This window comes from Leptodactylus fuscus, chromosome 5 (genome assembly GCF_031893055.1).
Source record: "Leptodactylus fuscus isolate aLepFus1 chromosome 5, aLepFus1.hap2, whole genome shotgun sequence".
Lineage (NCBI taxonomy): Eukaryota > Metazoa > Chordata > Amphibia > Anura > Leptodactylidae > Leptodactylus > Leptodactylus fuscus.
In genome coordinates this window covers 125,614,955-125,636,999 of record NC_134269.1, presented here as the reverse complement: position 1 = coordinate 125,636,999, position 22,045 = coordinate 125,614,955, and the positions used below count along the sequence as shown (strand labels likewise).

The following is a 22,045-nucleotide window of genomic DNA, read 5'->3' as shown; positions in this document are numbered from 1 at the left end:
CCATTTGCGGCCCTAGGTCACTAACAGCAGAAATTGGAACTGTGGAGGCACAAGTGGTGCGTAGATATCATCCATGTACTGTCTGTGCTGTTTATTCACAGGCCGGCAATATCTACACAGTACTGTGTATGTAGACTTAGTTTATATGTTACATGGGTTTGACATGAGGCCCAAAAGGCACTAATATGGCATCTTTTGCGTCTCCCTGTATAACACAAATTATTTTCTAGACAAGCAAGAGTGATTTGTCTTCTGTACTTGCTACCCAGCACCTTGTATAGTGTTTGTATTCTGCAAATATTGCGAACAAATGGACTGTCACTGTTTCTTCCCATGCTATCCTTAAAGACCGAAAAAGGATTGCTGTAGAAGCAGATATTGGTTATATATTTGGATCTGACTCATGATTATGAAACTCTTATGTACTGTATATACTCTGGTTATTTAAATACTATCCATAGGAATAGGTTTTCATCTGATCATTTATGTGTATCGTTAGAACACTAGTGATGTTATATGTGAAAAATTCTAGATATGACTGTTACTAATAGCACAGTGTACAAAGTGCAATTTTAAGAGAGGACAGATAAAACACGGTTTAGTTTTCCTTCCCACACAGCGCATTTGGATGATTTCCTGATATATTATCACTCACATATGTTCACAGATCCTTGATTTTGGACTGGCAAGGCATACAGACAGTGAAATGACAGGTTATGTTGTGACCAGATGGTATCGAGCTCCGGAGGTGATTCTGAATTGGATGCACTATACACAAACAGGTACAGAGTTTGGCTGGTCTGTTTTTTTTTGTTTTTTTTTCTTCTTGCATATATTAATGCAAAATAGCAAAAAGTGTAATTACATACTGGGAAGACACTTGCAATATTGGAAATGGTTTCTAACTATTCAGTGATACTAATTGACATATGGAAAGTTGAAATGGATTTCCATATTGATGAGTTAACGTTTAGTTAAAAAAACTCCTTTACCCAAACATTTGGTTTGTTGACCAGACCAGGACGACACACATCATAAAATTGAAATGATACAGAGAAAACTAGCAAATTTGTAAAGTGTGCCATAATTAATAATAAAATTAAATAACGGGTGCTTGTTTGCTTGTCTTATTAGTCATTACTGAGTTAATCGATTGAAGTCCCCTATTCACAAGCTCCCAGTGTGTCTGTGCATTGTTACGTGGACAGCCCATTGGCTAAAGGGGTTGTGCCAGTAAAGACACCTATACTCAGGATAGGGAATAAGTGTGACATCACTGGGGGTTCGACAAGTGGGACTCACATCAATCGGGGGAACAAAAATCCCACTGAAACCTCCCTGTGAATAAAGTGCCAGTGCAGTTGGGTGACCTTCACGTCATTTACTGCAATGGGGCTGCTGAGACTGCAGTCTCCAGTGGACAGAAGGTAAGTGTCTTTAATGGCACAACCCCTTTAAATAAGAACTGAGTAATGTTTTCTCTGGTAGTGTTTCTGGGGAATTGGACTGCTTCCAGGTTCCTACACAGATTACATCTGATCATTGGGGTCCCAGCTGGTTATGTTTGAAGGACCATTCTAATGAAAACGTAAGATCAACCCCTTTTGATCATATTCTGAATAGTTCTGGTTAGACAGCAAGCATGCTGGTGTTAGACTTCTGGCTTATTTGCTAAAAGGATGGAAACTGATCCTAACACGGGGAGGCAGAAAAATTTTCTTTGGAAGTCACAGAAAATAGGATTACAATGATCTAATATAACAAGTAATAGCCATACTTATTGATACAAGATAAGCTTGAAATATCAAATCCCAGTAGGATGCAGACAACCCAATATGTTATGAGGAAGATCACATAGCAGTGCATGGGGACTTTCTTTGGTATTTTGCACCTGTTTCCTATGAAGGGTTGGCTACTTAGTATGTTAAATGCAGATGAATAAGGATTCTATAAGGTGCCAGTCATACATGTAGTGCACCACACTGTTACTACATATTGGTCATTAGCACACCATTCTATGTAAAACTTACTGCAGACAAGTATTTTGTCTCTTCGCTTACTTAATAAAACTGTGGCCAGTGTCCTTTTGTGAAGACTTAGTCCATTACAGCTTCCTTAATAAATCAGATGGAGTGTGTGGAATCTCCCAATGAATTTCAGACCTGTGAAATTACTAGTTAATTACTCTATTGTGGGTAATTTTCTTTTGTACCATAGAAACATATTTGTGCTGCTGCTCTTGACTTTACAAACAATGTTCTTCTGTGATCTTTCTGACACAACTGACTGTTCACTAAACTCAGAAGCACATTTAATACCAGCAATTACGATACCTCTGTCAAAATTGTGTATTTCTGAGCTCCAGTTTGTACTGGGGGAATAATAGTTGCTGTGCACAATGATAATTAACATAAATCGCAGCATGTGTGATGAATAAAGACAATACATTGGTATAGTGACATAATGACAGCCTAATGCATTAGAGTCATTGTTGCTGGATTTTATTAAGCTGGAAATATTATGTAAGTCAACAAAGCTACATAAATTGTGGGACTGAAGTGACTATAGATATGGGTTGTGTTGAGATGCGATGGATAAAGTATGACTCGGCCTATTATGTAACCCTGACAGTATAATCAACAGGTGGCCTACCTCTTAAAAGCAATATTGCGGTAGGTAATATGAGTTGCTACATAAATATGCATCAGAGTGGGGTTTCTTGGTCCCTGCCGTGAATTGCACAATATGTCTATTGCTGCAATAACCTTGTTCTGTGCACTCAGCACAACTCTGGCAGCAGGTACATTATTATCTCTATTATACAGAGAAATACAATGGCGCTGTCGCTGAGGAACAAGCATACAAACACTTCTAATTTCACTCCCACAAGAAGAGGCTTTATTACATTGAAATGCAGTAAAATAGTGCTTTCTCTCGTGCACTGAAATAAAACCTATGAAGCCATAGCCCCTTGTGGTGCAGGTTAAAACCAGCAGGCGTACCATACAATAGTAAATGCTGCTGGGCTGATTAAATTACTGTTGCGGATGTAAAGTTTATGGCTACAAACCATTAAGCATGTTATTCTCTGCTTCACTCCAGGAGCCTTGAAAGCAGACACCTCTAATAGACTGAGCCCGTTCATCCCAGTTGCATACTTTACTTTGTGTAATGGTGTCCAGTTTATTACTGACTTATTTATTTGTGTAGTTATAAAGCTCCTAGTATGTGTTATAAAAGGTTGGAATCTGATCTCGATAAGCTTTCCCATACTTATACACAGTCTACACTTTAAAGTGAAAAGTTACCTTGTACATAAAATTGCAGCATCATAATGACCTATAGATTGTTCTACTGTAGTTATATAGTGTAATGTAAGAGAAATGTTCAAGCGCTATACAATAAAAAAAAATGTTGCTTCAAAGAAACCATGATAAAGGTGGCTACTGACAGATTTGTTCGGACGATATGGATGGAAGTAGCCTTCCAAACTGGCCAGCGTGAACTATCAGAAAGAGCTTTAAATATAATTGGTGCACTGTTTTTTTTTTTTATACTTTTGCAGCCTAGCTTATTACCTAATAAATGGCAAAATAGTGGCTTTAAGTTTTATGTTAATTTGCTGGTTATATGTCACTATATAATGTATACCGGTCTGCCATGACAGTAAAACCATGGACCAGTGAAGTAAATAATCTATATTCTCTTGTAACAGTGGAATGTATCGGACAGGTAGTAAATACATTTGAGTTGATTTGTTTCTAGGTAAAAAAAGGAAGTTAAGCACGAGGATCTATACATTCTCTGACATGAAGCAAATCAGTCATTGCTAGGTGCCTGAGTCAGAGCATATCTAAATTAGTTGACCTTATGAAGTGTCTAATCATGCCAAGATTATGATTTGTCTAAAAAGGTCCAAAAAAGCGCAAACTGTGAATTGACAATAGGATGATGGCTGCCTAAGGTTTGTCGATGTGCATGAGGAGCAAAGGCCAGTTTGCTTGGTCTGAGCCAACAGAAAAGCTAGCACAAATTGCTGTCATAGCTGGTATTAACTTTTTCAGCAAACGTTGCTTAAGGGTGTATTCACACGGAGTAACGTGCCGCGTGATGTGGCACGTATACGGCGTGTGAGACTTTGCGCGCCGTAAAAGCTCCCATTGATTTCAATGGGAGCCTGGATCGTATACGCCACGTTATTTTGCAAAATAACGCGGCGTATACGATCCAGGCTCCCATTGAAATCAATGGGAGCTTTTACGGCGCGCAAAGTCTCACACGCCGTATACGTGCCACATCACGCGGCACGTTACTCCGTGTGAATGCACCCTAAGGGTGCATTCACACAGAGTAAAGTAGCGCTGATTCTGCCACAATAACTCGCAGCAGAATCAGCGCTGATAAAGACTCTCATTGAGTTCAATGGGTTCCGTCTTCCGCATGGAACACATTGAAATTATTGGGAGGCTTTTTAACACTTTGATTTCAATATGTTCCGCACGGAAGACAGAATCCTTTGAACTCAATGGGAGTCTTTTTATCAGCGTTATTGTGGCAGAATCAGCGCCACTTTACTCTGTGTGAATGCACCTTAAAGGCTGTCCGTCCCCAAACATATATATATATATATATATATATATATATATATATTTATTTATTTATTTTTGTTAAATTCATGACCTATCCACAGAAGTCATCAGTATGTGATGTGTAGTGGACCGACACCTGGACCCTGCACAGATCAGCTATCTGGGTAATGGAACCTAGTATTGATCCACTGCCTAGCAGCTGCTTCAGGGAATTGCAGCTATGCTGCACTAGCTTCCTTTTGACTACAGCTTCTGGAACAGTTGATCTAAGCATGCCCTGGGTGTTGGACCCCCACAGATCACATGCTGATGATCTATCCTGTATACATCTTCAATGGAAACATGAACATCAGAATTGGACTGAGAGAAGTTGGACAGTAAAGCTTCTGAATTTTGTGACAAAACTCTTTACATGTTTCAGTAGGTTCTGCCCCACTAATTATGACACAATTGGCATTTTTTTTTTAATATAGCTACACTTTTTCCTGTGTTTCAGCACAGTTCTGCTCTCTACTGACAGCTGGGCGGTCCCCATCTTTCTGCTGCAGTGGAGGATCGCCCATCTGACAGCAGTAGAGAGCACAATTGTGCTGAAACTTACAGATATGAAGGCTCTTAAATGGTTGGGGCAAATGAAGAAAAAATTCCAAAATTATCTAAATCACTGGAGTGGCATCTATTGAAAAAATGCTCATAAAGGGTCCCCTTTAACCATGTTCTGTGATCAGTTTGCGTAACAGTTACTTTGCGTTTTATAAGCTCAGGGTCTTGTGTAGTCCAGACCTGAAAGAGTTAGCTGATTTGGCATCACAAGGGGTACTACACAGTATTAGGTGGCGTGTGTAGACAGGCCGCGATTAAACAGCACACAGATGACATCAGTGTATTAATGAGTAGAAGTGAAGCATCATTTTACATAAATGTGGCACATGTTTGTATTTTCATGTACAAATGTGTTTTTTTTTTTTTTGAGAATTCTAAATCACCTACTTACTGACTAACAAAAAAATGTTTTCTGCTAAATTGTATCTGGACTGTGGAGCTAAATATTTGATTTTGTTTTAGTGGACATCTGGTCTGTTGGCTGTATCATGGCAGAGATGTACACTGGGCGTCCTCTTTTCAAGGGTAATGATCGTATCCTTTTTCTACAGAGAGTACCTTGTAATTCCACCATCAGGTAAACTATTGATTATTGTTTGGGATCACTTTGGCTTCCCAGATGGATTTAAAAAAGGAAAAGCTATTTTATAATTTTTCCATCAGTTAGAGCTCTATCTACCTTGCATAGAGCTCTAAATCTCTTACTTCCTATTATCAGTGGTAGAATTTAAAATGGCCACCTTCTGCCTTAAAAAATAAATAACCTCTTCTCTTCTATACTGAAGCTTTGCTTATTAAAGACTTTAATATTGATGACCTGTGGCCAGTAAACTGGATGGGTGATGGCTTGCCAGCGGTCAGCTTTAAATCCCATTCATTTTAATGGGTTTTTAAAGCTAACCGCCGGTGTCTGTATGCAGCCTCTCTACCTGGAAAATGTTTTGTTTTTGTTTTTTTTTTGGGGGGGAGGGGGGGTTGCACGGACACAAAGTCGTACGTGCAGGACTTTGTGTTCTTGCCAAACAAAAAAAAAAAAAAAACACTGTTAGCTTTAAAAACCAATTAAAATGAATCTATTTTAAAGCTGACCGTTCCCTGTCCAGTTTCCCCAGGGTTTTGGACTGAAACCCTGGGTCGGATAGCGGTGGTAGTGTGAACTCTCCCTTCAGGTATAGCACATGAAAGTATTCATTGGCTGTGCCTAGTACTACAACTAGTTCTGTCCCAATCAATTGAATGGGAAAGAGCTGCCATAATCTGCACTACAGCTCAAAGCCGCTACAAAATGTACTATACGTGGAGAAGAGGCTGCATTACTCGCCTGAGCACTGTGGTCCTTTGTTAGGGTGCGTTCACACAATGTAAAATTGAGCGTGATCTGGCACGTATACGGCGTGTCAGAGTTTGAGCGCTTAAAAAGATCCCATTGATTTCAATGGGAGTTACGAGCGTATACGCCACGTTATTTTGCGGCTGCAAAATTATGGGCGCAAAATAACGTGGTGTATACGCTCGTAACTCCCATTGAAATCAATGGGATCTTTTTAAGCGCTCAAACTCTGACACGCCGTATACGTGCCAGATCACGCTCAATTTTACATCGTGTGAACGCACCCTTACAGCTGATTGGTGGGACCGATCCCTTCTTATCTAGTATTTATTCATATCCTGACGATAGGTCATCCAAGTCAAAGTAGTCAGCAACTTTAAGCATTCCAACTGCAGTGAAACTACAACTCCCAGCATGATCCACTTGCTTTTATGGGAGGTCCAAGAGCATTCAGAGCACAGATATAACCTGCCTGAAGGCTGCATGGCCCTACTATACCAAAATGGAAGTTATTGTGGAACGTGCATTCTTGGATAATAGTTGGCTGTTGGTTGCATGAGTAGAAGCCAGTTATAAAAAAGCACACGGATAACCGCTTCTGGATTTAAAGGATGACAAAATAATTTTGCAAAGGCAAAGTTTGCCATTAAGATGTTGGTGTTTCTTAACTATTACCATCTCTAACTTTATTGGAGGCACTAGAAACACGTATTGTAATATGCACTCATTGCACAGGATGTGGTGTGCTCAAGTGTGCCATTAGCAGCGTATGATAGAAGACGTTGGAAACTGACAATGCACCACTTAATTGCCTAAGTTAGAGTATTTGTTGCTTTAAAACAAGGCAAAGAACCTGCACTCTGGAAAGATAATTAAAAAAAAAAAATCTTACAGCTAAAAATAAATGTTCTTTCCCTTTTCTGCAAGTTCTTCAGCTTCACTTAGGGAATCAGTGTTCTTGTAAGAGAAGCGGTAATTAGTATTTACACGTTTATGTGCTGCATTCAGAAAGGAAGCAGTTTCTTGCCTGCGGTAGAATGCCACAGTAAAAACTACATTTGGGGCAAATTAACAATGGGCTTTTATCAAGCTGCACTTGCTGTTTCGAAGGCTAAAATATTTTAAGAATTGGCGTTTAACTATCATTGAATTTATTATTCATACCCTAACCCATACAGTTTTCACAAAGTATAAACTGCCCTGTCAGTCAGTTCATGCCCATTGTCATTAGGCTTATTTATATTTTATGTATGGTTTTTAAATCTCTTTATAGCGATTCATATTTTTCACAACTTTCCTGGATTTCTGCTTTATCTAGCGGTTGTCCAGAAAATACAGAGGGGTTTTATTTTTCTGAAGGCTGGGAAGGTGAGGGGGAAGGGGGGAAATCATACTTTTCTGTCCTCTGCGCCCTTGTATGCCAGGAAATCCTCGCCGCACATGATCACTTCAGCAGCCTAAAGAAAGGACCTGGTACGTCACAGGTTACTTATGTGAATGACATCCCAGGTCGTTTCCTCCCAGTGATCCGGCAGAAGTCACATGCAGTGAGGACTTCCGCCTGGACAAACCCTGGGGGGTCACTAGACTGGACAGTGGCTGGGGACACCAGACCACTGGAGATGGGTATGGGTATGGGTTTTTGTTCTCGTCTGTTTGTTTTTTGTTGTCTTCCCTGGTTTTCAGGAAATATCTTTTAAGTCTGATATACATGATCGTATCAGGGTTTTTGACCATAGACTTGGAAACTGTGTTATGATTTTAAACAAATACTTTAGATTTGGATCAGCTGACAGAAATCATGAAAATTACAGGGACACCAACTCAGGATTTTGTACAGAAACTTCAGAGCCCTGATGTAAGTAAATCATTATATAAAGATTCATACATCACACCTGTATTGCCAGTTGCTTATGTACATGTCTGTTTTCGACTGTGACAACAGTTAAGATATTAAATAACTGTTAAGACTTACACATGGAAATATTTAAAATCATACATATTAATTTTTTTTTTTTTTAGGCCAAAAATTATATCAAGAGTCTCCCAAAAGTACAGAAGAAAGACTTTGGATTACTGCTGCGATATGCAAACCCTCTAGGTAATCTTAGACTGAAGCTTAGTTCATTAGTAATTCATGAAAAATGCAAGAAAGTCATCAACTAGTTTCTGGAAACTACTCCTAGATTCTGACAATCAATTAAAGACTTGCTTTTTCACTTTAATAATTTTAAGTAAATTTTTGTTTAGTAATATAATAGTCACAGTGACTGCTGAAAATCTCCAGTTGAAAAAGTGCGTTTGACTTTTACATCCAATGGTTTTAATTTTAAAAGAAGACACCTGACTGATTCCATTAGTCAATAAGATCCACCGGGCACCTGTCTGCCGTCATGTCAACTGACCAGAACAACGGACACTGGGGTGCAGATGTGAACGTAGTATTATGAAGGACAATGCAAATTTAGCACTGTATCTTATTGCAAGAGAAATGCCTTTATCAGCTCATGAGGCTCTTTTGCTCCCACCACTAAATGCAAGGGAAAGGGGTAGAAAAAAGGAGTGTTGTAAGTGAAGAAAGTATCATTACTTAGAGTATGCACCATATATCTCCAGCATTAGCACTTTGGTATGGAGAAGTATAACACGTGCGTTGTTTACTTTCTTGTGTTCGCTGACTTTACTTGGTACATGTGCAGTATCATACAGAGGACGCCCCTGGAAGCATAATTCACATGCTTCCACTTTCTTTATTTCTTTGTACACACAGGGATCATGTGGTCAGTGCCCTGGTCCCATCAGAGTCCTCACACTTTACAGGTAACTACGCTCGGGGATTTTTGGATCACATTAATGGATGTTTGTGTATAAGTGGATTTGGACTGCTGGTGTCCACCAGTTTCGACTGAAAGCGACAGACAGAAAAGTCCTCAGTGCAGGATTTCCTCTCTGACAATTTTTGTCTGTTTATATGATGGAGTCTCTAACGAAGAATCTGGTGCAGACGTGAACCCAGCCTGACAAGTATTAGAAGTTAGGAAATGGCAAAGGAACCTTCTTTTCATGGCTCATGTGATTTTATAGTGCTTGCTATCTCAAGGGTAATACAAAGCCGTGTTCTTGTACAAAGTACAATCAGTACTAAGTCAATTAACAGAGAGTCATTTGCTTTGAACCTTGAATGTTTGTTTAATGCTGCTCTGACTATCACAGAATGCCAAAGTATCTGAATTTATTTCATCCTTGCTTTCTGTTTTCTCTTTAGCTGTTAATCTCCTGGAAAAGATGCTGGTGCTAGATGCAGAAAAAAGAATAACAGCGACCGATGCTCTATGTCATCCTTACTTTGAGCAGTTCCATGATTCTGATGATGAGATGGAAGCAGATCCTTATGATGAATCGTATGATAATCTTGAACTTCCTCTTGATGAATGGAAGCGTAAGTGATCACCATGTTTTTATTTGTGTTTAGTAAATTTATCTTGCCTTGCTTTTTTGGAATTTGAGACCTGTCTTAGATATGAGCCATTCACTGCTCCCCTTTAACATGCTAAAGGAACCCATACACATAAGAGAAAAATAGATTAAGCCCCAGTTATTTTGTGTATGGTGGTCTTCTGAGTCTCTTTTGACCTTAGTTGTCGGGGGAAGTAAGGATCAATATTGAATTTCAACACTTAAGGCCCCTAATAGTCCCATTAAAATTGCAAAAACACTCCTGAAATTTATTTTTTTATTGCAGATTTTTAATTAATGGCTGAGATAAATATTACTGGCACATAACTCTGAGGCCTTAGGTGCATTTTAACCCTTTAGTGTTCTAACACATTTAATCTTAAACTAGTAACATTTTATTCCTCTCTACTTTAATAACCTGTTATGTTTTGTATTTTGTGAGTAGGTAAGATTTTTGATTTTAAGTGTTATTACTTTTTGTTTTTGAGAATTTTGGCATCTGAATTTTAATATTTTATGGCGTCTATCATATAGAATATTGTACTAATTTTAATTTGGGGGTTGTTACAGATGTAGTGATACCAATTCTGTGTTTTGTTATCCTCCCCCTTTCCTTGATAATGAAAAAAAAAAATTACTTTATTTATTTTTTGTGAAAACACTTGGGTGGGTTAAATGGCAAGTATGTTCGTGTTTTCCTGCACATGATTAAAATGAAAGATAGAGGAAAGATAGAGGATCTGGCTGATCTAGAGAATAGAAGGCTCTTTTTCCTCCGCTCTACATTCATTCTGAATGCAGCCAGACTAATTGTGGTTGGCACTCCCAAACTGAAGTAAAGCACTCTTCTATCTCTGGCACTCCCAGCACCCATCATGTCCATATTCAACCTGGCTGTGGTCACACTGAATCACAGCAGAGGAAAGGTCTTCCAGTTCTTGCCCCATAACCCCTTTTAAGTATTTAGTTCTCAAACAAGATAAACTACCACTAAAGGAGTTTGCCAATGGCCTACTTCCCCTTTTTTCAATGTATCCTCAGCAGAGGCAAGTGCACGTGTATGACAGCCTGTGTACTGTATAGTTCCATGTTGGGTACCATATCACAGAGCAAATTTTTCCTTTGCTTTTTTGTGATGTCAGAGAAGCCAAGATTAATTAAATGTGCTATTTTAAGATAGGTTTATGACTTGTTTCTTTTGCTCACTATAGGTCTTACTTACAAGGAAGTGACAACATTCCTTCCACCGGTGACCGAATCCAAGGAAACGTCTGTATAGTTGTCTGTAAGGCTTGAAAAGAAATATAGGATATAAATTATGAGACATGAACTCTTAAACTGTATAACTGGATATATTATGTGTTTTCTATCATTTGTGTCATTGTTTTCATTCCAGTTGGGGATATAGTGCCTTTTTTTATTTCCTTTTAAGTGGGGATTTTTGTCTTGCCTATTTGTCTGCAGAGTGTACTGTATCAAAGAGAAGTATTGTGAATATACTAGTAGCATTGAGTCAACTCTGCCAGCCTCCTGTGTTTCTAAGCAAAGTGCTCTATCTCTGTAGCAGTGAGATCTTGCTGGTATCATGTACTTCTGTAGATGTAGATTCAGGAAAGCCCTGTCACATTCCAATACACTCTGCAGTATTATGAATAATAAACCTTTTAATTAAAGTGCTTGCATTTTGTCTACCGGACAGATTTTTCCTATTAATTGCAGTGAAGTGGTGTGTAGTCCTATTAGCAGAAGGAAGCATGTTTAATGCCCACATGGTTAAAAATACACACACACAAACGTTTCCAGAAAATTTGCCATGGTGAGATAATCCCTGTTAGGCTGTCATTTTAAATGGATAATCAGAATGTGTTTAATTTCCCTCTTCCCACTTGACACACCCCGTGGAGCTTCCGTCTTTCTTTGTGCTCCGTGCCGCACACATGGCAGCAGGTGCAGGGGAGTAATCCGAGGTCAGTACAGTAATCATTTAATCACCAGAGAACTAGCATTGCACACTTCCAAAAAAACAAATTACTGCTCTATTCCTCCCTCTCCGAGAACATTTTAACAGTGGATTATTAAGTGAAAGCAGCGCAATGACTAAGCCAGCTATTTATGGAAAAAGAAGAGCTAGCTGGTAATGGTGCAGTAGCAATATAATGCTGTGCATGTTATCAAGATGAGTAGTATACTACTTCTGATATCTGTCTGTATTGTCATTCCAGTGACTGCATCGGGACCATTGTGCCCATCGCTCTGAGCTTTTATACCATGTAATTTTTTTGTTTTTTTAATATTCTCTATGTTTATGAAGTTAGCTTCAGTGTTATATACTCATGTTGCATTATTTTCTGTATGGTATAGGGAGGTTTGGTTCCAATGTTTATAAAGTGCTTTCCTCAAACAAAATGTGTAAATAGAATTGAAAGTAAAATGTGTGATTTATACCACAGTTTGTGTTTCTGTACTGAAATGTTATTAAAGGGGGTTTTCCAACATTTTAAAAATTGGATATGACATCGATAGCAGATCAGTGGGTGTTCAATAGCTGACCCCCCCCCCCCCCCCCCCAACGATTAGCGGAAATTTGGAGCTATGGCACCAGGAGTGGAACAGTGAAAACAACTCCTTGCATAGTACTGGTGTCAAACTCTCACTGAACTGATATGATGATAATTTTAGAAAACTCCTTTTAATAACATTTCTTGTGTATGTCTTTTTATGTACAGTAGCCTGTGGCCTGACACCCCATTACATTGGTTGCCTGGTCACTCAATTGACAAGGTATGGGCTGCTGTAAATGGCACCTGCTTTCTGTTGACACTTGCAATGACTGTGAAATTTCCTACCATGTTATCATAATGGGTCTGCTTTTAAAGAAAATAACATTAAGGAATTTACCATGTTTAGGACTTTTTTCTTTTTTTTTTCTTTTTACCAGTGGCACAGGTAGCATAAAGCTACCTAATCCATTGGTGGAAGTTATTCTAGTGTTTAAGCTTAAAACACAAGGAAAACATACAATATTCTATGAACAGTGGTACCTTTTATTTGTAATCTATCTTTTGTTGTGATATTTGGTAGAATTGTATGTGCTTTTATTTTTAATAATGAAAAGTCATTAATCAAAAAACATGGTGTTTTTTGATGACACTGCTTTGAAACATGTGCCTGCATTTTGAAATAAAGCCAAACTTTCGCAGACGATGATAACAATCATAATGAGTTTTGTACAATCAAAAATCGTGAATTGTGTTCATTTGGTGCTTTCTGGCCAAAGGTTTAGTTTGCAGGTTCCTGGTGTGCAAAGAGCACAGCACAGTTTCTAAATTTAGAGCCATGCTATCCAACAGTTTGATTGTCTTCTAATTACAGGTTCTGCAATGCCAAAAGATGTGCACCACTTTACAATTGTTCTCTTAAAAACAGCTTTTTACGTGTTAAAGTTTGAGACACTATTTTAAACATTTTGTGAATAAGAACCGTTTTCAGTAAAAGCTGAAAGTCATTAGTTAAAGTTGACCTTTCACCACCTCTACCAGCTCCAACTCTTTGCTTTCTTTATTGGGTGCTGCTCCACTAGTTTGGGAACAGTTGTATTTCTTTTTTCTTACCTTTATCTGTGGCTCCTACCATTCTTAAGTAATCAGTGCCATTAGGTTCTGCATCCAATATGCTAATTAGGTCCTCTACTGTCAGATGGGTGGTCCTGAGCTGGAGCAGACAGTCTGGGCCCACCCTCCTAACAGTAGAGAACCTAGACTATTAGGTCCTGAAACTACCTGTACAGATTGCTTGGTCATGGTGGGGGCTAGAGAAATAATTCCTACTCCGTAACAATCAGTAGAGTTACTCCTATTAAACGATACAAACATGTGGAGGCAGTAAAAGGTTCTCTTTAACCCAAAAGTCTTAATGGATCCTTTCTTAAAATATCAAAATAATAATAAAAAAAAAAAAAATGGTTCAGGATGCCACAAATTTTAAACCTGTTTTATGACTGGACAACTCCTTTTCAATTAAATGTAAAAGTTATAAAGAAAGTATGATTTTTGACCAGCTAATAGTTGTTATAATTAGAGATGAGCGAACACTATTCGAAACAGCCGTTTCGAATAGCATGCTCCCATCGAAATGGATGAACTTTGCCAGCAGCCAGCTGCTTAACCCCCAGCGTGCCGGCTATGTCCATTCATTTCGATGGGAGCGTGCTATTCAAAACGGCTGTTTCGAATAGTGTTCACTCATCTCTAGTTATAATGCCCAAGACAGGCTTCTTTATATGGTGATGGATACAGCGTTGAGTGGTATTTTCCTTTACAATATTAATGCAGTTTCTAATCTCTTAAAGGGAATTTTATCAACATATATTTTTCTTGTATTTAATAAAAACTGATTTTATTTTTAACTCCTTCTGAGCCATTTATAACGACAAATTCTACCCTTTTATTTATTTATTGACAGTTAACATATTTAATGGTTACTTGGTGATCGGTGGGGGTCTGACTACTAGGACCACACAATTACAATTTTTGTACCCCAGTTTGAATGAAGCAGCAGGCTGATAACTTGCGCAGCTGCTCTATTTATTTCAATGGAAACCACCAAAGATGACGGTGCTGTCCCTTCACTCACTATCTCCATCATTATCCATCATAATAAATAAAGTGGCAACACACATTTCCAACCTACTAGTCCACTTAAGCTGGAGTACAAAACATAGCAGTTTTTGTGATCTCTGTAGGTCAAAGCAATCAGACCATCACTGATACTCCTTTAATACCACATATACTCCTTTAATTTGCAGAATTTCAGCATTTTTAGACACTATTTTAGAAGTTCTTGTTATATAATCAAGACAATGAAGGGTTCTCATTTTTTTCCCTTCATTTTGATTTTGTATTACTGTAAAATGGACTGAAACGGAGCCCTGCAGGAGATTATTGTAATTGTGCATTTTCACCTTCATCTTTTAAGAGGCAGCATTTGCTAATGATCATAATTGAAGTTACAAGTGTTGAACTAGATTCATCTGATAATGATGCATTTTATACAGCACAATCCATTTACAATTTATGAACAGATGGATTTTATTAGGCGCAAGTAGATATTAGTGGAAATTACCATTGCCTTTTATTATACTCCTTACTGTACAAGAACCATTTTACAGATCAAGTGAGCTAACAAGTCTCAACTTCAAACTTGCAAATGGATCACATTGTATATGAATAGAAAGATACAGGTCTTGTGACCAAAAGGGTATTTAATAACCTTCAAATTGTCTATGAAACATTTGCCAAGATTTTGAAACTAGTGTACAACTTGAGTTTCGCACACAGATCAATATTGAGACAAAAGAACTTTTGTTTATTATATTGGGTCTTCAATGAATTCACAGCTTATAAATGGGCCAGTGACTGCAAGGACTGGGAAATCACTAAGCTCCTGGGATACATAGATAAGTGTTTCTCTAGATTTCTGTTTTAACTGTAATGTGAGGCAAACTATAACCAAGGGAAAGGAGAAAATTATTGAAGCAAGGGCTGGAAGATTTTATTTTTCTGGTAATTTTTTTTGGGGTGGGGTTAGGATTTCTTTGGATAATGAATACGCAAATTACAATAATATGGTTTAAATTGGTTGTACCAAAAATGTACGGATTAGTGATCATCGTTTTAGGCCGAGTTCACACTGGATTTTTTGGTCCGGAAACTGAGGCGAAGGCTGGTTTTAAAGTAATAGCAAAGTGGATGGGATTCATGCGCATCCCATGCCCACTTTGCAATTAACACCGCAGCGCGGACATGCTCTGATTTCTAAAACCGGCACGCTTTTGGAAATCTTAGCATGTCAATTATATCTACGGAAACGCTGGCAGCTTTCCCATAGATATAACTGTAACAGAAAATCCGTGGAGGAAAACTCTGTGAACTTTCTGTTCAAAGTGCTGCGGGAAGAACCGTGATGCGTTCCCGCCATGGTTTTTCCTGCAGCGTTTTAGCACTGTGTATTGTCCTGTGGGGCCTAGCCTAAGGCTGGAATTGTAGAGCATACCCAACCTGAATTTTCACACCATGAATTACAGGATTGATAAATCCTTCCCGTCCCCCATCCCCTAACCTGTTGTAAGGATGGCTACCTATATATGACATGTTTTTAACAAGGGTTTGTAAAACTTGTTTTGAAGCAGCATATATAGTTTGCTGTGTGTAAACTGCAATGAAATCAGATTTGTCCTTCAGGTCCGTGACCAAAGGCATTACAGTATTTTATCAATACCTGTGAGGAAAGTGATTATTAGTTTTGTTACTTGGATATACAATCACGAGAAAACAATGTATAACCTCTTAGAATTCTAATGTTTTATGTATCAGAACATAATAATAAAAAAAATTCTAGTCCTTAAAGTCTTAAAATTACTTAAATTAAGCCTTATAAGATGGGTGAGAAAAAGCGTAGGTGTTTGTGCTGATATGCGGGGTCATGTTACAGGGCAATAATTTTAACCATGGTAGCAAATCTACAACAGAATGGCTGAAAAAGAATAGAATCAAGGTGTTGTAATGCCCTAGTCTATTACCTCAATCCAGTAAAATGCTGTGCGTAAATGAGTGTCCACAGACCTCAAAGCAATGAATCAAGGTTGCAAAGAGTGGGCCAAAATTCCTCCAAACCAATGTGAAAGATTAATGAAGTAATTTACTGTATGATTTTTCTTATTGATCGTAAAGGTGGTTCTACAAGATATTGATTCATGGGGTGCACTTAGGATTTTTTTTGTTAGTTTTTTTTTTACACGTCTTTTCCATTTTAGCTTCATTTTTGTTGAATAAATATTGAAACCGTATAATCTTTTTTTGTGGTGTTATGGGGTTTTAGTTACCTAATTGTAAGATCTTCAATGTTTTTTTGTTTTGTTTTGTTTGTTTTTTTAATGTCCTGATACCTAAAACCATAGAATAACAAAATGGTGTACTGTTTTTTTTATTTATTTATTTTTATAATGACTGTATTTGACACCAGCGCCTATACTTATCTGCTGTTTGAGAGTACGCTTCTGGAACCAGTACAATAAAGTTCACGGAGTCTGAACCAGATGTCTGTGTATACTGCAGAGCTGTAGCAATATTATATAACCACTATATCACCATTGAAATGAATGGGAGGTGAACTGAAATAGCAAGACTTGTCCACTTTACAATTTACTGCATCCAGCACCATACATTGTAGAATAAACTGACACTTTTCAATTCTGTAAGGGTTTTCTTTGCTGCAGTCTCAATAAGACAAGAACAGAGTACATGCTGTAAATTGGTAATGGAGAAGAAGAAAAGTTCATGAAAGATAGCAACAATGTACAGAAAATAAAGAAAACCTACCATCAGAAAAGAAAAAGAGTGGAAAAATATCATGCATAGTTCACACTGGTTTTAATAAATAAAACAAAGTGATGCATTCCCTTTAAGTAAATGTAGAGATTAAAAACAGTAATTCATAATATAGATTTTAACAGCAAAGGGAAAAAAATGCATGTTTGCATCCAAGCTTACAGAAATGCAGCTTTTTTTTTTGTTGCTTTTTTTTTTTTTTTTGTAGGCCACAGTCAGGAGTGGGTTGTGCAGAAGGTAGAGGTATAACAGATTTCTATATCTTTCTCATTCCTTTTGTGGCCATATGGGGCTTTTTGTCCCATGGATTTCAATGGGTTCTGTGCGGAAAACGGAACCCATTGAAGTCAATGGGAGTCTTTTTTTCAGAGCTGATTCTGCCGTGACTTATTGTGCCAGAATCCGCACCAACTTCCTCCATGTGAATGCCCCCTAAAGGGTTTTCCGGGATGAAGAAAATTGGACTAAAGGCAGTTTAATGCTTTTTATATGAATGAATGAATAAACATAACTAATTTTTACCATTCCTCATATTTTCAGGCTTATGTAATACTTCCTAGTTTACACTTCCTTTTTGTGGGAATGTTAATGTTTTTCCAGGCGTGCCATCCCAGTATCTGCCCTTTGCTCCTTTTAGAAGTTTTTCATTCCCAGTATACATACATGTGTTATTAAAAAAAAAAAAAAAAAAAAAAAACCTAAAATAAAATACAGTTTTATCTGCATGATGTTAATAAAGCATTGACATCTTATGCACATGTTGCTCATCTAATTCACTCACCCCGCCTCCTCCTGGCAGTCAATCAATAAAGTTTAGACAGATGGTGCTTTCATCATGAAGTCATAGTGATATCATGTTCAAGGTGGGTGTGGGTAACAACAGAAGTCATGTGCACAATGGACGGCATATGATCAGGACTAATGTTAGCGATTGTAACAAAGACTATGTTGCCCACACATTTATGCAAAATGGTAGGAATTTTTTTTTATTTGTGCTCAATTTGAAAAATTTATTTCAGCACATTTTTGTCCAACAGTGAAAAAATAAAAATCTCAGAAAAACCCCTTTAAACAGTTAGATGTTTGGTTCTTAAACATAAAGTTACTTGCCTACCTGATTCGTCCACTGCTCCAGTTCAGACACTGTCTAGGCCCCTGTTGGGATTTACTACCTGGTGACTGTCAACACATTGAAAATGATTGGAGATGTCTGCTTAAGCCATCATTGGCAGCAACCACTTTCCCTTGTTATTGGCTGAGCCAGGCCTATCCTGTGTGTTGGAAGTAGACTCAGTGTGGGCCTGAAGGATGTCAGAAGTTGATAGGAGTTGTTGTTTTTTGTTGTTTTGTTTTTGTTTTTTTAATTCAGAACTCCCTGATTAGCTATTTAATGTCCCCAGAAAATCGGTCCAGAAAAACAACACAACTATTCACTAGACATATGTTGAAAATTGACAAAAAGGCAGTCATTTTGTTACATGACCATCATTTTAATGGGATGGAGCTATGTGATTGCCACGCTACCAATTGATGTGAGGTCAGTTCTCAGTGGATGTCGGGCCTTTAAAGATGGCAACCACATAGCTACCGGGGCTCTGACCGTGGGCATTGCAAGCCAGGACCACTACACTCCCTTGAAGAGCAATTTGTCCTGCAAACTTAAAGGGGTTGTCCAAGCAAAATTAACTTTTAAATCACCTGGGGGCAGTGAAAAATAAAAAAATACATATTCACATGTCCCCAATGCACAGCCTGGTCCTTCTACTCCAGTGTCTTCACAGCCAGTGAGTAGACTCCCTTTGAGAAATCACGTGATTGCTGAGGCCAATCAGTGGCCTCAGGAAAACACCCATGATGTCACAGGTACTGACATCACATGCCCTTCCCTGTTTGGCCTCAGCGAAACTCTGGAAGAGATCCGTTGAGCAGAAGGACTGGACAGCGCCAGGAGGACACCAGAGCATCAGGGACAGGTAATTTTTTTTTTTATTATTTTTTTTATTTTTCATCTGATTTAAAATTTAAAGGGGTTGTCCAGTCTTTGAAGGTAGTTGGTGCGTCTTAGAGTTCTGGACAGTCCAGGAGGTGGCGGAACTGGGAGCTCCCAGGTAGGCAAATCCGGTAAAGGAATGTCCAGTGTAGAACAGAAGGGCTCAAGATCTGCGTAGACTCTGAGTGTAGCAGAGTGACCCTCGTGCCTAGCTGTCAAGGCGAAAGGGAAGCTCCAGCGGTACGGGATCTGACGATCTCGAAGGAATTGAAGCAGGGGCCTAAGGTGTCTCCGTTTCTGAAGGGTTATCAGCGAAAGGTCTTGGTAGAGCTGAATTTTGGCCCCATCAAAGTCTATGTCCTTGAGTCTCCGAGCCTTTGACAGGATAGCCTCTTTTAATGCAAAATCATGCATGCAGCAGACCACGTCACGTGGCGTAGGACCAGTACCTTTTGGGCGGAGGTGTCTAATCTTGTGGGATGAGGGCTCCTGTAGAACAGAGTTGAATATAGCCTCCAAGGTGACGTGGAGATCTTCCTCCCGCGTAGCTTATGGGATACCCTTGACTCTTACGTTATTGCACCTGCCTAGATTATCCAGATCCTCCAGGTGGCGTTGCATGTCACTGACAGCCTGGGATTGAGACAGAACAGTGTCCTGAAGCCCTTCACCCCGCCCCTTTTGCTCTGCCACGCCCCCTCCGCTCCATCCCCTCCTCCGGGGGGAGGGGCGGCTTTCTGTCGGCCGCCTCGGGCGGCAAAAAGGGCAGGTTCATCCCTGTATAGAAGGAAGGCGAGCAAGGTAATCCATCCACAAGTGAGGTGAGGGTGACATAGGATGAGTCTGCAGCAGTGGAGGAGAGGATGCCTGGGTGTGAGCTGCAAAGGGGGACATAGATGGGGTTGCCCCAGGTCAGTGTCCTTATCAACAGGAGGAATGGAGGTAGCAGCAGGGGGCTCAGAGGACTGAGGAGGCTTGAGGAAGAGATCTCCCATTGCTGGAGAGTTATCAGCTGGAGGAGAATGCACTCACTGGCTGCCAGGGCTGCTGATGGACGACCTGTGTTGGAGGAGACACGTTGGGGGAGTGGAAGGTGAAGCAGAGCCCGCACTTCCCAGGCCTGGTACCTGCAAGGGCTCCATTGCTGCAGAGGGCAAGCCCTGATGAAGCGAGGGGTCCATAGCCGAGAGTCCTGCAGGCGGAGGAGGGCGATCTAACACCAGGTCCAGGGAGGAGGATGGAGCAGCCGCAGCAGTGTAGGCAGATGGAGTGGGCAGCGCTGCCAAGCAAGATGGCCATCGCTTCGTGGAAGGCCGGATAGCAGAGGACGCGGAGGAAGGAGGTGAGCGTGGACTGCCCGGGCCGGCTGACAGGAGTGGAGGGAGCAGGAGACGAGGACTGGGTGTTTTTCTTCCCCATGGAGCAGGTAGGCTCGGCTGGATGTCTCAGTTGCAAGCAGGTGGAGTAGGAGCTCAGCGTACACGTGTCCTACTCCATCAGCCCCTGCTCCACACATTTTAACATCCCCCTTCCGCACAGGATGTCAGCCCCATCACTGCTCCCACACAATATAATGGCCCCATCACTGTACCCCATACATTATGGGGGACCAGTGAAGAGACCACTGTATTGGGGGAGACCAGTGAAGTGGCCATAAAAAATTTGGCCCAGACATCCCCTTAAAAGAGGTTGTCTATAAACTGGAGTAGTCACTGTGGTGGCCGCCAGGGAGGTGTAAAAATAAAAAAAAACTAATTAAAAAAAAAAAAAAGTATACTCACCTGTCCCCAGCACCCCATTGTCCCCGCCTGTGTCTGTTCGGCCTCATGGTCTGATTTCTGGAAATTCTTTACCTAACTAGTCTCGGCAATTATATGAGATGCAGGACTCCCAGCAAGGAGGCGCCAGCACGAGACCGAATGGTCACTGGCAGCGTACAACGGTGCGATGGGGACAGATGAGTATGCTTTTTTATTTATTTGTTTTTGATTTTACACTTCCCGCCCGGAACATGAGTTTCTCCAATTCCTGGACTTCAATGGGAGCCGCTCGCTTCTTTTTTCCGCTAGCTAGTAGCGGAAAAAAGAAGCGAGCTGCCCTATCTTGCCGCGGATTGCGCGGCTGAGTCAGTCTCAGCATCCTCAGCACGATGCTCCGGTCCATTCATTTGGGCCTAATCCGGAGCAGAATGGCACGACAGGATGCCTGGCATCTGCGACAGAATGTTCACATGCGGAGTTCATGTATCTCCGTGTGAACTAGCCCTAAAGGATTTATTCATCTTTCTAATATTGATGGTCTGTCCTTAGTATAGGCCATCAATATTACATCTGCGATGATACAACAGCCAGGACCTCTGCAGATCATCCTTTTCCAGGATCGAACAGCTACAGGTAATAGTAGCATTTATAGGAGCCATGCTGTTCTCTTGCCATAAAAGGTGTAGCAGTACATTTAGCACATGGTATAGTGGGTGAGCAGCATGGCTCCCGACATGCTATTACCTTTAGTCATCGGGTCTTGGTACCGCTGCTGATCTGCAGGGTCCTGGTGGTGGGCCCTTAGAAACAGTACTGGTGGGACGTATACACCCCAGTCCGACCCTGATCAGGGTCATCAATTACAAATCCTCCACATACAATTGCAGATGACAAGCATGTATAATTCAATTTTATCAACAAAAAAGAAAAAG

At 39.9% G+C, this 22,045-nt stretch overlaps 1 protein-coding gene across 1 annotated transcript in view; it reads left to right on the top strand.

Moving 5' to 3' along the window:
* MAPK12 (mitogen-activated protein kinase 12) overlaps positions 1-12,481 on the top strand; it is a 63,990-nt gene extending 51,509 nt beyond the window's left edge. Inside the window, exons 7-12 of the mRNA XM_075274164.1 lie at positions 668-782; positions 5,655-5,726; positions 8,301-8,380; positions 8,545-8,623; positions 9,788-9,961; positions 11,190-12,481. Of these exons, the coding sequence (XP_075130265.1) occupies positions 668-782; positions 5,655-5,726; positions 8,301-8,380; positions 8,545-8,623; positions 9,788-9,961; positions 11,190-11,257 (588 nt within the window). The 3' untranslated portion in view covers positions 11,258-12,481. The remainder of the gene's footprint in view (positions 1-667; positions 783-5,654; positions 5,727-8,300; positions 8,381-8,544; positions 8,624-9,787; positions 9,962-11,189) is intronic.
* Positions 12,482-22,045: the final 9,564 nt, after the last annotated feature.